A 17,269-nucleotide genomic window follows, 5' to 3' on the forward strand; every position below is an offset into this window, starting at 1 on the left:
TGTAGATCTTTTCCAGCTTTTTTTCCCCTTTTCTTTTTCCTTCCTTTTTTCCTTTCTTCCTTCCCTCCTTCTCTCTTTTTTCTCTCTCTCTCTTTTTTTTTTTCAAGACAGAGTCTTGCTTTGTTGTCCAGGCCTGAGTGCAGTGGCGTGATCATCACTCACTGGAAGCTTCAACCTCCTAGACTCAGGTGATTCTCCCGCCAAAGGCTCCTGAGTAGCTGTGTTCTAGCTTTTTCTAGGCATAGTTTTATCAAGCTGTGATTCAATTGTACAATGTTACCTTTTAAAAATCTTGCTGTGGATATTTAACATTAAGGCTCTGGGAAGTTGTACACTTCTTGGCAGCTTTGAATGCAAGCTTCATTGGCTGTGTAATAACCTATCCAGTGTATACGATGCCATAACCATCTAACTCCACCGGGAGACACAGGAGGAGCTTCCGGTTTTCCACTCATATAGCTGGGATTAACATCTTTATGTGCAGGCTGGGTGCAGTGGCTCACACCTGTAATCCCAACACTTTGGGAGGCCAAGGCAGGCAGATCACCTGAGGTCAGGAGATTGAGACCATTCTGCCCAACATGGTGAAACCCCGTCTCTACTAAAAATACAAAAATTAGCTGGGCATGGTGGCGCAGGCCTGTAGTCCCAACTACCTGAGAGGCTGAGACAGGAGAATTGCTTGAACTCAGGAGGTGGAGGTTGCAGTGAGCAGAGATTGCGCCACTACAATCCAGGCTGAGTAACAAAGCAAGACTGTCTCAAAAAAAGAAAAAAAGAAAAGACAACAGTTTGAAAGAGAAATTGGGTGAGGGAATGCTGACCTTTCATTCAGTGACTCTGTAGCCTCTTTGGGCTTCTCTTTACCCAAGTTAGTTCGAGTTTAGTGTATGTTTCCTACACCTGGCCCCTAACACAAGCTTTATCTGATCTGATACATGTGTTTAGAAACAGTGATCTGTTCCTCCCTAGAAAAAAATGAGCTGGCCTTTCAGTTCCAAACGTGGCGCCTCCCATATAATGAATTTCAGAGATATGTAACTCTCATTGTCAGCTCACATGCTGATCTTAGAACTCGCCCTGCATGTGAGATTTAGTGAGTTCTCACTAAATGCTTGATGACTGCTGGACATCAGCAGATGCCCACTGAACCTCGTACATGCCCTGCACCTTGCTTGGGACTGGAGATAATAAGCCAAGCAGTTGAGATCCAGCACTGGCCTCTTCCCTCCTTTTTTGTTTTTTGAGACGCAGTCTCACTCTGTCACCGAGGCTGGAGTGTAATGGCATGATCTTGGCTCACTGAAACCTCTGCCTTCCAGGTTCAAGTGATTCTCCTGCCTCAGCCTCCTGAGTAGCTGAGATTACAGGCATGAGCCACCATGCCTGGCTAATTTTTTTTTTTTTTTTTTTTTACATTTTTAGTAGAGATTGGGTTTCACCATCTTGGCCAGGCTGGTCTTGAACTCCTGACTTTGTGATTCACCTGCCTCAGCCTCTCACCAAGTGCTGGGATTACAGGCGTGGACCACTGCACCTGGTCTTTTTTTTTTTTTTAAGAGACAGGATCTCACTCTGTCATCCAGGCTAGAGTGCAGTGACTTGATCACAGTTCAGTGCAGCCTTAAACTCCTGGGCTCAAGTGATCCTCCCATTACAGCCTCCCACGTAGCTGGGGTCACAGGTGCTGCCACCATGATGGGCCTAAGATTCCAGCCCCTAAGGAGCTACATCCCATCCACTGCATGTGTGTCATGGAGGCAGGGGGTGTGTTGGGGAGGGTAGTACATAGCCTGAATTACACAGGATTACAGATTGTGACAAATTGCGACAAACTCTATAGGAGATGCATGGAAGTGGGTGGTCAGGAAAGGTCTCTCTGGGGAGGTGACACTTATGTGACAACCTAGAGAATAAGAAGGCAGCCATGGAGGAGCATGCGTGGGACCAGGGAGGTGGTGGAGTGCGTGTTTCGCTGGCCCGGAAGGGAAACTGCGAGGCAGAGGTGACTGGGGACTGAGCATTTCAGATCTGTTTGGTAGACCTGGTGCAACACCATGCTGGCTGCAAGGCTTGTGTGTCTCTGGACACTACCTTCTAGGGTTTTCCATTCAGCTTTCACCAAGGTCTCCCCTGTTTCGAAGAATTCCATCATGAAGAATCAATGGCTGTTAACACCCAGCAGGGAATATGCCACCAAAACAAGAATTGGGATCCGGTGTGGGAGAACTGGCCAAGAACTCAAAGAGGCAGCATTGGAACCATCAATGGAAAAAATATTTAAAATTGATCAGATGGGAAGTTGATTTGTTGCTGGAGGAGCTGCTGTTGGTCTTGGAGCATTGTGCTACTATGGCTTGGGAATGTCTAATGAGATTGGAGCTCTTGAAAAGGCTGTAATTTGGCCTCAGTATGTGAAGGACAGAATTCATTCCACCTATATGTACTCTGCAGGAAGTATTGGTTTAACAGCTTTGTCTGCCATAGCAATAAGCAGAACGCCTGTTCTCAAGAACTTTATGATGAAAGGCTCTTGGGTGACAATTGGTGTGACCTTTGCAGCCATGATTGGTGCTGGAATGCTGGTACAATCAATACTATATGACTGGAGCCCAGGCCCAAAGCGTCTTGTTTGGTTGCTACATTCTGGTGTGATGGGTGCAGTGGTTGCTCCTCTGACGATATTAGGGGGTCCTCTTCTCATCAGAGCTGCATGGTACACAGCTGGCATTGTGGGAGGCCTCTCCACTGTGGCCATGTGCGTACCCAGTAAAAAGTTTCTGAACATGGGTGCACCCTTGGGAGTGGGCCTGGATCTCATTTTTGTGTTCTCACTTGGATCTATGTTTCTTCCACCTACCAGTGTGGCTGGTGCCACTCTGTACTCAGTGGCAATGTATGGTGGATTAGTTTTTTTCAGCATGTTCCTTCTGTATGATACCCAGAAGGTAATCAGGCGTGCAGAAGTATCACCAATGTACGGAGTTCAAAAATATGATCCCGTTAACTCAATGCTGGGAACCTACATGGATACATTAAATATATTTATGCGAGTTGCAACTATGCTAGCAACTGGAGGCAACAGAAAGAAATGAAGTGACTGAGCTTCTGGCTTCTCTACTACATCAGACATCTTGCTTGTTTCATAGGCAGATATGCATTAAATAGTTTGTACAAGCAATTTTCATTGAAGTTTAGAAGATAAGAATGCCGGGCGCGGTGGCTCAAGCCTGTAATCCCAGCACTTCAGGAGGCCAAGGCGGGTGGATCACAAGGTCAAAAGATCAAGACCATCCTGGTCAACATGGTGAAACCCCGTCTTTACTAAAAAAAAAAAAAAAAAAAAAAAATTAGCTGGGCATGGTGGCGCATGCCTGTAATCCCAGCTACTCAGGAGGCTGAGGCAAAATTGCCTGAACCCAGGAGGCGGAGGTTGTGGTGAGCTGAGATCGCGCCATTGCACTCCAGCCTGGGTAACAAGAGTGAAGCTCCGTCTCAAAAAAAAAAAAAAGAAGATAAAAACATGTCATTGTGTTTAAATATTCCAGTAATGTGATGCCTCAGGTCTGCTTTTTCTTCTGGAAAATAAATGCAGTAGTCCTCTCCCAATAATCACACATATTTCCAGTTCTCACATTTGCGTGATTTTAAAATGTTTTAATGAATGTGAAAACTAAAGTTTGTGTTATGAGAATGTAAGTTTTATCTATTTTAAAATTTGGTAGGTTTGCTAAGTAAAATTTAGCAAACCTGTGTTTGTAGATTTTTTGGAGTGCGGGGAATTGTTATTAACGTTATAAGTGATTTAGGGCTTTGGTAAAGGGACCAAAGAGAAGGAAAAAGTCACCTGCAGGCCTTTGATTTTTAACTTAAGACTTAGCACTTGTGTAATTGATGAGTGAAGAGCCAGTGAGAAACATCTGGGTATTTGGAAACAAGTGATCATTGTTGTTACATTGATCTGCTAAACTTAACAAAACTGCTAATCCTGAAACAGACACAGGTGATGCATTCTCCTGCTATTGCTTCTCAATGCTCTTTCCAATGTAGATGTGGTCATGTTTGACTTTTTTTTTTTTTGAGACGGAGTTTCGCTGTTGTTACCCAGACTGGAGTGCAATGGCAGGATCTCGGCTCACTGCAACCTCCACCTCCTGGGTTCAAGCAATTCTCCAACCTCAGCCTCCCGAGTAGCTGGGACTACAGGCGCGCACCACCATGCCCAGCTAAATTTTGTATTTTTGGTAGAGACGGGGTTTCACCTTGTTGACCAGGATGGTCTCGATCTCTTGACCTCGTGATCCACCCGCCTCGGCCTCCCAAAGTGCTGGGATTACAGGCGTGAGCCACCGCGCCTGGCCGTGTTTGACTTATTCTTAGGAAAGCACAGAACATTAATCATACAGAGAATCCTTGATGGAATCATGTATGTGTGTTTTACTTTTGAATGTTACAAAAGGAAATATTCTTAAAACTATTCTCAAGATAAAATATTCAAAGCATGAAGTTTGTTGCTTTTTAAAGAAATACAAACAATATATTCATGAAAAAAAAAAAAGAAGCCAGCCATGAAATAAGGCAAGGATAGCTGGCTTTGGGTGACTGGGTGGATGATGGTACTGCTCAGCAGAGTGGGGAGTGGGAGAAGAGGGAGGATTGAAAATTTCGCTTTGACCAGACATTGTTAACTTATTTATTTTTATTTATTTATTTATTTATTTATTTATTTTTTAGGCAGAGTCCATCGTCACCCAGGCTGGGGTGCAGCAGCCTGATCTTGGCTCACTGCAACCTCTGCCTCCCCAGTTCAAGCTATTCTGTCTCAGCCTCCCGGGTAGCTGGAATTACAGGTATGTGCCACCACACCTTTTTTTTTTTTGGATTATTTTTTTCTTTTTCTTACACATCAATAGAAGATTCCTTGTGAATTTTTTTGTATTTTTTATTAGAGATGGGGTTTCACCATATTGACCAGGCTGGTCTTGAACTCCTGAGACTCAAGCAATGTGCCTGCCTCGGCCTCCCAAAGTGCTAGGATTATAGGCGTTAGCCACCACCCCTAGCTAGACATGTTAAATTTGAGATCAGTGGTTACCCAAGTGGAGATCAGGAGCCTGGAGTGCTGGCAACTTAGTATTGGGAGTCACGGGATACAAGTGGCATTTAAAATTAGGAGCCTAGGGTCGGGCACAGTGGCTCAGGCCTATAATCCTAGCACTTTGGGAGGCCAAGGAGGGTGGATCACGAGGTCAGGAGTTATAGATCAACCTGACCAACATGGTGAAACCCACCTCTACTAAAAATACAAAAATTAGCCGGGCATGGTGGCACACACCTATGATCCCAGCTACTCACAAGGCTGACGCAGGAGAATTGTTTGAACCTGGGAGGCAGAGGTTTCAGTGAGCTGGGATTGCACCACTGCACTAGAGCCTGGGTGACAGAGCAACGCTTCATCTTAAAAAAAAAAAAAAAAAGAAGAAAGAAAAATTAGGAGGCCGGGCATGGTGGCTCACGCCTGTAATCCAAGCACTTTGGAGGCCAAGGCGGGCGAATCACCTGAGGTCGGGAGTTCAAGACCAGCCTGACCAACATGGTGAAACCCTGTCTTTAAAAAAAAAAGAAAATAAAAATCAGGAGAGGCTGGGCGCGGTGGCTCACGCCTATAATCCCAGCACTTTGGGAGGCCGAGGCGGGCAGATCACGAGGTGAAGAGATCGAGACCATCCTGGCCAACATGGTGAAACCCCATCTCTACTAAAAAATACAAAAATTAGCTGGGCATGGTGGTGCGTGCCTGTAGTCCCAGCTACTAGGGAGGCCGAGGCAGGAGAATTGCTTGAACCCAGGAGGCGGAGATTGCAGTGAGCCGAGATTGGGTCACTGTACTCCAGCCTGGTGCCTGGCGACAAAGCAAGACTCTGTCTCAAAAGAAAAAAAAAAAGAAAAGGAAAAAAAGAAAAATTAGGAGCCTAGGCCAGATCATGCCGGGCCTGAGTGTAGATAGGGGCCCAAGGGAAGGGTCTAGCAGAAGAGACAGAAGGAATCAGGCAGGGCTTTGGACCTCTAGGCTTGATGGCCACCTGCTGCCGGGCCTGTGAGGGGCCTCGAGGCGGTGGGGACCCAATGTGCAGGGAGAATGAGAAGTGAGCGCGTAGACACGGAGGGCGGACATAACTTTGAAGGTGTCTGCTGCGGAGGCGGCAAGGGATGGAGTGGAGGCTCATGGGACATGAGGCTCCAGGAGGACTTTGGAAAAGACCTGAGCGCTGGCTGGGTGTGGAAGTTTAGGCCTGTAATCCCAGGACTTTTTGGGAGGCCAGTATGGGAGGACTGCTTGAGCCCAGGAGCTCCAAACGAGCCTGGACAACATTGTAAGAGCCTGTCTCTACAAAAAGTTAACACATTAGACGGGTGTGGCGGTGCGTGCCCATAGCTTCTCGGGAGGCTGAGGTGGGAGAACCGCTTGAGCCTGGGAGGTTTACGAAGTAGTGAGCTGTGATTTCGCCACAACACTCCAACCTGGGCGACAGAGCGAGATCCTGTTTCGAAAATTAATACATAAATAAGACCTGAGAACTCAATATGGGAATGGCCCTGAGCCGTCGCTGGGCGGGTAAACGAGGCGGTCCAGACGGAGACCCCTAGAGAAGATGGGGCCTCAAGGCTGAGGGAGCTCGGTCCTGGGAAGGCGCCAGCGGGAGAAGGCACATCCAGAGGCCCAGATTAGGCTGTCGACTCTTCCGAGCATGCGCACCTGGCGCTAGCGAACAACAGGGCCCGGCACGCCGGGATTCCGTTTCCGGGGCGGGCCGCGAAACCCGGAAGTGGTCACCGAACGCTGCCAAGGCTCCATGGTCTGAGTTGTCAGCCGTTGCTTTTTCGTGCTCGTTAGTCGTCGCCGCCGCCGCGCCGCCATGGGGAAGCGACAGCACCAGAAGGACAAGATGTAAGTTGAACCGCAGTCGGGAGCGGCGGCTCGCTCTGCCTCAGTGACCCGCCTGTCCCGTACTGCGCGCCAGTCGCCTTCCCTCTCAGCTAGTCTCGGGAGCCCAGCACAAAGGTTACTTCCTCCCGGAAGCCGTCGCCCTCTCTTCTAGCTGGGTATTGACCCTCGGGCCGCCGTGCTCTCCCGTGGCTCCGATGACGTCTGCTGCGGGCCCGAGCGCAGTCGGGTCTTCCTTTACTCTGCTTCTGCCCGGGCCGCCCCCCACTGCTCGCGAGCTTTGCCCGAGTGAGTAGTCTCTCCCTCTTCCGTACATCCGGTCTCCCTGTGTTCTGGTTTATGCCCCTCAGCCTGCACACGTGCTGCAGAGCCTTCCAATTTAAAGCAAACCAGGCTGGGCGCATTGGCTGACCTGCAATCCCAGCACGTTGGATCCAGCGAGCGGATCACCTGAGGTCAGGAGTTTAAGACCAGCCAGTCCAACATGGTGAAACCCCGTCTCTACCAAAAATACAAAAATTAGCCGGGCGTGGTGACCGGCGCCTGTAATCTTAGCTACTTGGGAGGCTGAGGCAGGCGAATCGCTTGAATCCGGAAGGCGGAGATTGCAGAGCCGAGATCGAGCCACTGCCCTCCAGCCTGGACGACAGAGCGAGACTCCGTCTCAGAAATAAATAAAACAATACAATAATGCAATACAATACAATCCACCCGTGTCCCTTGCCCCAGTTCCCCTCCCACTGCCGCCGTATTTTCTTTGATTCTCTCGGAACAAGTGAGAGACCCGTGGCTTCGTGCTGTTTTCTGAGTCTCTTGAAGCCATTTAAGTCAGAGTTTCAACCCTAGAACTCCTCTTGTCATGTTCCCAGCGACTTCTTGTTGCTAAATCTAGGATTCCGTCCTCAGTCCTCATTTTGTTGGGCTTCTCAACAGTATGTCACACCGTTGACCACTCCCTCCTTCTGAAGCCCTTCTTTGGTATCTGGGATTTCACATGCTCTTTGTTTTCCAGCGGCCTTTCTTTTCCCAGTCTTCTTTCTGGACTCTTCTCCCTTCTCCCAGACCTCGTAGGTTTTTTTTTTCTATAAACATTCCCTGTGGGTAATATAATTTCCCAGTCATCTGTAAGCTGCTTTCCCCAGTCTTGTGTAGTTAGCGACTTTCTTATTATCGCCACTGGAGGACTAACAGGTGTCTCAAATTTAATATGCCTTAAACAGAGCTCTTGATTTTCAGCTCCTGAGCCTGTTCCTCCCTAAAAACTAAAAATCTTAAGTCTCCCCACTGGCTGAACAGACACCCTTGTGGCCAAGAGAACCCCAGGAAAACCTTAAAACTGAGTTTATGGCCATGATGGGATGGAGGTCAGATGTATCCTTTTGTGTCTTGGACACAGCTGACCAGGATTAATGTTGAAGTAGAGATCATAAGATTGACAAAACAGACTCTGGCAATAAGATACCAAATTATAAACAGAACCCACAGACAATTGTGCCAGACAATTTCCCTGGTTAAGTTATCCACTCCTGAACTTAAAGAATAAACTATATTCTAACTGCCACAAGATTTTTCTTTTTCTGTAGCAGCTAAATAAGCACTGGTTTTCACATAAGCAATATTAAAACAGTTGTAGTCCACTAGCAGACATGGACTAATTGAACCCCTGTTCTATCAGTCGTACTGCAGCTTTAGTCTGGGCTCAGTAGCTCATGTCTGAAATCCCAGCACTTGGGAGGCCAAGGCGGGACGATCACCTGAGGTTGGGAGTTCGAGACCAGCCTGACCAACATGGAGAAACCTGTCTCTACTAAAAATACAAAAAATTAGCTGGAAGTGGTGGCACATGCCTGTAATCCCAGTTGCTCGGGAGGCTGAGGCAGGAGAATTGCTTGAACCTAGGAGGCAGAGGTTTCAGTGAGCCAAGATTGAGCCATTGCACTCCAGCCTGGTCAACAAGAACTAAAATCTGTTTCAAAAAAAAGAAGTAAATAAATAAATAACTGCAGCTGTGATTGGACAAGAGACTGATTTCTGTAACTTTCTCCTGATAAGACAACTGACCATGGACAGGCCCTGGCCAGTTTACAGAGGCTGCTCATTCGTATGCTCTCAGATTTTTAAAAGATCTTTTGATGATAAGGCCTACTTACAATACATTTAAATGTTAAGTCTCCACCTTAAAGAGAACAGGGGTCATAGGTTACATATATGTTTATTTATTATGCCTATGTTAGGACCATCTTTATGAATATTCAGAGATCCTTTAACCTGTTAAATATTTATGATTAACTTCTTCAGCATAAGGCTCTTCCTACTCCAGTCCCTCCTACTTCAAAGTGCCTGTCTCTGGGATTCAGCTGGAGGCCATGCTTCCAGCCTGCTGGATGGCCACTTTAGGCTGTAACCCATTATAAGAAATAAAGTCAGGGCCGGGCGCGGTGGCTCACGCCTGTAATCCCAGCACTTTGGGAGGCCGAGGTGGGTGGATCACGAGGTCAAGAGATCGAGACCATCCTCGTCAACATGGTGAAACCCCGTCTCTACTAAAAATACAAAAAATTAGCTGGGCACAGTGGCACGTACCTGTAATCCCAGCTACTTGGGAGGCTGAGGCAGGAGAATTGCCTGAACCCAGGAGGCGGAGGTTGCGGTGAGCCGAGATCATGCCATTGCACTCCAGCCTGGTAACAAGAGCGCAACTCCGTCTCAAAAAAAAAAAAAAGTAAATAAATAAATAAATAAATAAAGTCTGCTTTCTAACTTTATAGATTATTTATTTATTTTCATTTTTTTTTTTTGAGACGAAGTCTCACTCTGTTGCCCAGGCTGGAGTGCAGTGGCACAATCTCGGTTCACTGCAATCTCTGCTTCCCGGGTTCAGGCAATTATCCTGCCTCAGTCTCCTGAGTAGCTGGGACTAGAGGCAGTTGCCACCATGCCCAGCTAATTTTTTGTATTTTTAGTAGAGATGGGGTTTCACCATGTTTGCCAGGATAGTCTCCATCTCCTGACCTCATGATCTGTCTGCCTCGGCCTCCCAAAGTGCTGGGATTACAGGTGTGAGCCATGGTGCCCAGCCAGATTTTTTTATTTTTTTTGAAGTTTAACATTCCCTGTCCTTCATATTTCAGTGGTCACACCGTTACTCAGCTTGCCCAGGTCAGATTTCAGGGAGTTGGCCTTGGTACCTCTTACCACTTCCTGTCCTCCTGGTCCTTTCTGGAGCTCAGTGCTTCTCACATCGTCCACTGCTCCTCTATAGATGGTGTTTTTTTTTGTTTGTGGTTGAGGCAGGGTCTCCCTCTGTACCCCAGGTTGGAGCGCAGTGACACTCTCACAGCTCACTGCAGCCTCAACCTTCCTTCCTGCCTTAGCCTCCAGAGCAGCTGGGACCACAGATGCAAACTTTCACACTCCGCTAATTTTTCAAATTTTTCGTAGAGACAGATTCTTGCTTTGTTGCCCCAGCTAGTATCCAACTCCTGGACTCAAGCAATCTTCTGCCCTGGCCTCCCAGAGTGCTGGGATTATAGGTGTGAGCCACTGTGCCTGGCTCCTTTGTCTGTTGTGTTTATCACTGTGTGCCTGACACATAGTAGGTGTTTTTTTGTTTTTGCTTTTTGAAATAGAGTCTTGCTCTGTTGCCCAGGCTGGAGTGCAATGGCATGATCTTGGCTCACTGCAGTCTCCACCTCATGGGCTCCAGCAATTCTCCTGCCTCAGCCTCCTGAGTTGCTGGGATTACAGGCGCCCACCACCACCACACCTGGCTAATTTTTGTATTTTTAGTAGAGAAGGGGTTTCACTATGTTGGCCAGGTGGTCTCGAACTCTTGACTTCAAGTGATTCGCCTGCCTTGGGCTCCCAAAGTGTTGGAATTACAAGTGTGAGCCACCGTGCCCGGCCCATAGTAGGTGTTTAGTAAGCATTTGCTAAATGAGAAAAGATTACTCACTTGCAGTGACTCTGTCCTCTTTATAAAGGTGGTGGTAGTAGCATTATCTTCCTCTCTTTTTCAGGTACATTACCTGTGCTGAATACACGCACTTTTATGGTGGCAAGAAGCCAGGTAAGACATGCATTCTTTCTGTTCTTCCTTGGGGGAGTGCTGTTAAGGAACAATGTCTTCAGGATACAGTGAGCTGTAAAAATAAACAAGAATATGGAAACTATGGTACACAAATGGGTTGAGGACACAGCTCACAAAAGAGAAATATATTCAGGAAAGAAGAACATGCTGCATCTTAGTGGGGATTTTTGTTAAATGTAGATTAAAATATTCCTTGATGCTGGGAGCTAAGTAAAAAATACAATTAAAAAAAAAACAAAAACAGGCTAGGCACAGTGGCTCACGCCTGTAATCCCAGCACTTTGGGAGGCCGAGGCAGGCAGATCACAAGGTCAAGAGATCGAGACCATCCTGGCCAAATGGTGAAACCCCATCTCTGCTAAAAAAAAAAAAAAAAAAAAAAAAATACAAAAATTAGCTGGATGTGGGGGTTCATGCATGCCTGTAGTCTCAGCACCTCGGGAGGCTGAGGCAGAATTTCTTGAACCTGGGAGGCGGAGATTACAGTGAGCCGAGATCAGGCCATGGCACTCCAGCCTGGCGCCTGGTGACAGAGCCAGACTGTCTCAAAAAAAAAAAAAAAAAAAAAATTAAAAAAGAATTACATGTACATTTAGATGTTTTTTTCTCTATCAAGTTTATAAAGAATAAAAAGAATGATAATATATATATTTTTTTGAGACAGAGTCTTACTCTTTCGCCAGGCTGGAGTGCAGTGGCGCAATCTCGGCTCACTGCAACCTCCGCCTGGGTTCAAGCGATTCTTCCGCCTCAGCCTCCCGAGTAGCTGGGACCACAGACGTGTGCCACCACACCCGGCTAATTTTTGTATTTTTAGTAGAGACGAAGTTTCACCATGGCCAGGATGGTCTCGATCTCTTGACCTCGTGATCTGCCCGCCTCGGCCTCCCAAAGTGCTGGGATTACAGGCGTGAGCCACCGCGCCCGACCAAGAATGATAATATTTTTAATTATCAAAACTATCAAGACTACAATAAAAAGAGCACTGTCATAATTTTAATGGGAGTTAAAAAGTATGAACTTTCCCCTGTATTTTTTTTTTTTATGTACCCCAAGTGTTTTGGTTTATATCTATTAAAAGGTTTTTTTAAAAAAATTTTTATTTATTTATTTTTTTAGACGGAGTTTTGCTCTTGTTACCCAGGCTGGAGTGCAATGGCGCGATCTCAGCTCACCGCAGCCTCTGCCTCCTGGGTTCAGGCAATTCTCCTGCCTTAGTCTCCTGAGTAGCTGGGATTCTAGGCACGCGCCACCATGTCCAGCTAATTTTTTGTATTTTTAGTAGAGACGGGGTTTTACCATTTTGACCAGGATGGTCTCGATCTCTTGACCTCGTGATCCACCCACCTCGGCCTCCCAAAGTGCTGGGATTACAGGCTTGAGCCACCGTGCCCGGCCTTAAAAGGTTTTTAATCCACAGCAATTGCTGTACTCAAAAATTTGCACCGACTCTTTCATAAGTCATAACTGAATTGTTAGTAGGAGCACATAGATGAAATACTTCACAGAGTAAGATTTCTGTTTTTTATTTCATTTTAAACAGATCTCCCACAAACAAATTTTCGTCGTTTACCTTTTGACCACTGCAGGTAAGAGTTTTGCGAGTTTACCCTTCCTTGTAATTGTTGTCTGATACTGTCTGATAGTGAATCTGCCCCCTGAGGATGTAGATGACATGCTATCTGTGACCCCACTTGGATCCTCCCTGAATGGGGAGAAGAACCCACCCATGATGACGGCTAGTGGGCGTTTTCTGTTTATTGTGTCTGTATTTACATGCTATATCTTTTTTTTTTTCTTTTCAGTCATCTTGACTACATCCTGTATCTTTTTAACCTCATTCTTACCTTTCAGGGTGTGTAGACTCTGGTGTTAAGCCTGTTTTATTGTTGGAGAACCATTGTTTAGAAGAGCAAAGTACCTTGCCCAGGTGTGCCATGCAGGAAGTGGTGCCTCTGAGTCTTGAACTCAGTGGTCTGACTGTGGGTCCATGCCTTTAACACTTTACCTTTTCCTTTTTTTTTTTTTTTTTTTGAGAGAGGGTTGCCTAGGCTGGCATGCAGTGGTGTGATCTTGGCTCACTGTAATCTCCACCTCCCGGATTTGAGCAATTCCCATGCCTCAGCCACCTGAATAGCTGGGATTCTAGGCATGTGCCACCATACCTGGCTAATTTTTGTATTTTTAGTAGAGATGGGGCTTACACCATATTGGCCAGGCTGGTCTCCAACTCTGACCTCAGATAATCACCCACCTCAGTCTCCCAAAGTGTTGGGACTGTAGGCATGAGCCACCATGCCTGGCCAGTGCTTTGCTCTTGCTCGAGGTTCTCTGCAGTCATAGCAGCAGCACACTAGTGATGAGACCGTGAGGTTCTTTTCTTTTCTTTTAAGATGGAGTCTCACTCTATTACCAGGCTGGAGTGCAGTGGCGTGATCTTGGCTCACTGCAGCCACCGCCTCCCAGGTTCAAGTGATTCTCCTGCCTTAGCCTCCTGAGTAGCTGGGACTACAGGTGTGCGCCACCATGCCCAGCTAATATTTGTATTTTTAGTAGAGATGGGATTTCACCATGTTGGCCTGGATGCTCTTGAGCTCTTGACCTCGTGATCCTCCTGCCTTGGCCTCCTAAAGTGCTGGCATTACAGGTGTGAGCCACTGTGCCCAGCCTAGGCCTTTTCTCCCTCACCTGTGAGCTCAGGTGACTGGTAGGGCTGGGTAGGGACCCAGTTGCAGAGCTACTCAGATGCTGCTTTGGCCCAAATTGGTATACATGTGAACAGAAGGGGGCCTGTTGGGGAAGTGGGCCTAGCCCTGGTGAACCCCAGGATTTTGCTGCTCCCAGGGTGAGGGAGACTGGGGGAATGGACAGATCTGGTGGGCCCCTTAGGCCTGAGTCTTCCCAAACCTGAGCCGTGGTCACATCTGCCCCGGACACCCGTATGTCTACATATCATCCTCCTCTATGCCTCGAGTTCTGCTTCTGTAGGTCAGGGTGAGCCTTGAGAGTTGACAAGTTCTCCTGGGGATCTGGCACCCCAGTTGAGGCAGGTCAGCCAGACACCATTGCAGTAAGAAAGGGGCCATGGGGACCATGCACCGTATAGCAAGGCCTGGGGGGACCCCCAGGAGGCTCCCACACATTGGCTGATGGGGTTTTTTTCCACTCATCAGTGGACAAATTAGGCCCAGGTATCACTGGCTAGGATTTCTGTCCCCAGCCCAGGTTTTGTCATCAGCCTCATGGGAATGTGGTCTTACTTGGGTGTGAATTGATGTGGCAGAAGTGTTTCCATCCTTGGTTCCAGTTCTTCCAGCAGGTGTCTGAGTTGCATCTTGCCCACTTTTTAACTGCCTGGTGTTATGAGTAAAAGTGTGCCTTGAAGATGTGGCCCTTCAGGTCACGTTGGGAGAAAACGCAGAGTCTTGTCATGATGTCAGGAGCTTGCCTTGGTGTTGGATACTGCTCTGGTCCTTCACCAGCGGTGTCACCACCACTATTGCAGTTGGAGGAGAAGGTTGGTGAGAGAGGGAAGTGGCCAGGCTGCCCAGAGAGGGCTCCCTGGGACAGCATCTCAGGAGGTTCCCATGCCAGGCTCAGCCAGCCCACAGCCTGACCAGGGTGCTGGACAGCTGACCAGGAATGACTCTGTTCTTTTTCAGTCTCTCTCTGCAGCCTTTCGTCTACCCAGTGTGCACTCCTGATGGTGTTGTCTTTGACTTGCTGTGAGTTTTTCCTTGAATTTTGATCTAACAAATGTGAGATTCTCAACACCCATTAAGGAAGGGGATGTTGGGCCAGCTTAGGGGTTTATGGTCTTGGGCAGTGCCAAGTCAGGTAGCACTGAGGTTGCCAGACCCCTGGTCCCAACAGCCTTAGGACCCTTGGGTAGGCCTCTTGGGGACAGAGGTAACAGCTAGGGCCTTGGGGACATGGCAGCAGTGTGGCCATGACCCCAAGGCAGGCAGCTCTGGTTGGCAGGTGCTGCTTTCACTGCTTGGAATGGGGTACACTACCCTATACCCTTCCTTGTGGGGGTCCTGATGTTCTAATTAGACACACCTCTTTTCGAATGGTAATGAACTGCATAGTTTTCACTTTATGAAAGCAGAACTATAATTATGGTGTATACCTTTTAAGTGTAGTATTTAGAAGCATTATACCCAGTTTTGCATTCCAGCATACACTTCTATAATTTTTCTGTTTCAGGCTTATTTTAGAAAAATTAAAAACAAAAGTTTTTTTTAAGAGATGTGTTGGTTGGGTGCGGTGACTCATAACCTGTAATCTCAGCAGGATGGGAGGCCGAGGTGGGAGGATCACTTGAGGTCAGGAGTTCGAGACCAGCCTGACCAACATAGTGAAACCCTGTCCCTACTAAAAAAAAAAAAAAAATACGGGCCAGGTGTGGTGGCTCATGCCTGTAATCCCAGCACTTTGGGAGGCTGAGGCAGGCGGATCACAAGGTCAGCCTTCTGAGTAGGTGAAATAATTCTCCTGCCTCAGCCTCCCAAGTAGCTGGGACTACACACATGCACCACCATACCCAGCTAATTTTTTTGTATTTTTAGTAGAGAGAGGGTTTCACCATGTTGGCCAGGATGGTCTCAATCTCCTGACCTCGCTATCAGCCTACCACGGACTCCTAAAATGTTGGGATTACAGGCGTGAGCCACCACACCTAGCCTAATTTTTAAACTTTTTAGTAGAGGCGGGGTCTTGCTATGTTGCCCAGTCTGGTCTTGATCTCCTGGCCTCAAGTGCTCCTCCTGCCTTGGCCTCCCAAAATGCTGGGATTATAGGCATGAGTCACTGCACTTGTCCTGAAAATGAATTTTTAGGAAATTTCAGCCTAACTTTAGAAAATTTTACCACAGTCCCACTATCCAGGATAACTACTGTAAATATATTAATTTGTTGTGAACTTATTTGTAGTAACATGATTGAAGTAACACTGTGAACATGGTGAAGTGTTAACAAGCAACACTGTGGATGTATTTATTCACTTTGTTATGATGAGAGCTTTTTTCCCTGTGTGGTTCAGAATTCTCTGAAAGTATACTTTTTCTTTTTCTTTTTTTTTGAGACAGGGTCTCACTGTGTTGACCAGGCTGGTCTTGAATTCCTGGGCTGCAGTAATCCTTCCACCTCAGCCTCCTAAGTAGCTGAGATTTCAGGTACACAGCACCATGCCTGGCTTGGAAGTGTAATTTTTGATGCTAGCTTAGCATTTCATTTTACAGATGTATCAACATTTGTGACACGGAGTGATGGCTCTTGTCTGTAGTCCTAGCAATTTGGAAGGCTGAGCAGGAGCAGCTCTTGAACCCCAGGAGTCTGAGAACAGTCTGGGCAACACAGTGAGAACTATGCCAGCCATGGGGGCATGAACCTGTAGTCCCAGCTACTTGGGAAGCTGAGGTGAGAAGATCACTTGAGCCCATGGGTTGGAAGCTTCAGTGAGGCATGACTGAAACACTGCACTCCAGCCTGAATGACAAGGCGAAACCTTGTTTCAAAGAAAAAAAAACCCCAAATCATTTACTTACTCATTTTCACCTGTAGTTTTTGTTGTTTATATATAACTGCAATGGTAACTCTGAACATATTTTGAAACCCATGTATCCACAAATGTCCCCCTACTTCCTGAGACAAGGTGAGGAGTCTTCCTCTCCTAAAGTGAAGTGAGACTCCTTCACAGGCCTCTAACCTGGAATAGCCCTGCAAGACTCTAGTGTTGTTACCAGGTGGCGCCTAAGCACCCTGGTGATGCTTTCTGTTCCCTCTTCCCTTCAGGAACATTGTTCCCTGGCTTAAGAAGTATGGGACCAACCCCAGCAATGGAGAGGTAGGTGGCTGTGCGGGAGTTTCAGTGATGGTGGTGAACGCCTTCCTCTCACCTCTCCTGTTCTGGTGGTTTTCATGAGGCCCAGTGAGGAGGAACAGTCTTCCCCTCCTCTCTCTACACCCATTCCTTTCCATAAACGCTTCCTGTCTGTGCACATATATATATATATATATGCATATCTTTTCTCAGGCCATAGCTGTGATCCAGTATGACCTCATCTTACTATATCTGCAGAGACCTTGTATCCAAGTAAGGCCACAGTTCCAGTGAGCATCAGTTTTGGGGGGACATTATTCGGCTTGGTCTTGAGGGAGAGCTCGTGTATTTTACCAGTGACCTTGCCCTTTCTGTTGGAGTTCCTTGCATTTATTCCTCCACCTTTTTC

The 17,269-nt window shown here is 47.1% G+C and overlaps 1 protein-coding gene and 1 pseudogene across 2 annotated transcripts in view; both read left to right on the top strand.

Annotated features, from left to right (window-relative positions):
• The first annotated feature begins 1,950 nt into the window (after positions 1 to 1,950).
• On the top strand, positions 1,951 to 3,181 carry LOC100392738 (growth hormone-inducible transmembrane protein pseudogene; annotated as a pseudogene).
• A 3,642-nt stretch (positions 3,182 to 6,823) lies between these two features.
• The window catches only part of PPIL2 (peptidylprolyl isomerase like 2), a 32,138-nt gene continuing 21,692 nt past the window's right edge, over positions 6,824 to 17,269 (top strand). Inside the window, exons 1-5 of one of the 2 annotated variants that reach the window (XM_002743570.6) lie at positions 6,824 to 6,949; positions 10,966 to 11,015; positions 12,580 to 12,625; positions 14,699 to 14,761; positions 16,833 to 16,884. In XM_002743570.6, the coding sequence (XP_002743616.1) occupies positions 6,918 to 6,949; positions 10,966 to 11,015; positions 12,580 to 12,625; positions 14,699 to 14,761; positions 16,833 to 16,884 (243 nt within the window). In that variant the 5' untranslated portion in view covers positions 6,824 to 6,917. The remainder of the gene's footprint in view (positions 6,950 to 10,965; positions 11,016 to 12,579; positions 12,626 to 14,698; positions 14,762 to 16,832; positions 16,885 to 17,269) is intronic. The other variant, XM_009007289.5, reaches the window with a different exon arrangement.

Source organism: Callithrix jacchus, chromosome 1 (assembly GCF_049354715.1).
Source record: "Callithrix jacchus isolate 240 chromosome 1, calJac240_pri, whole genome shotgun sequence".
Taxonomy (NCBI): Eukaryota; Metazoa; Chordata; class Mammalia; order Primates; family Cebidae; genus Callithrix; species Callithrix jacchus.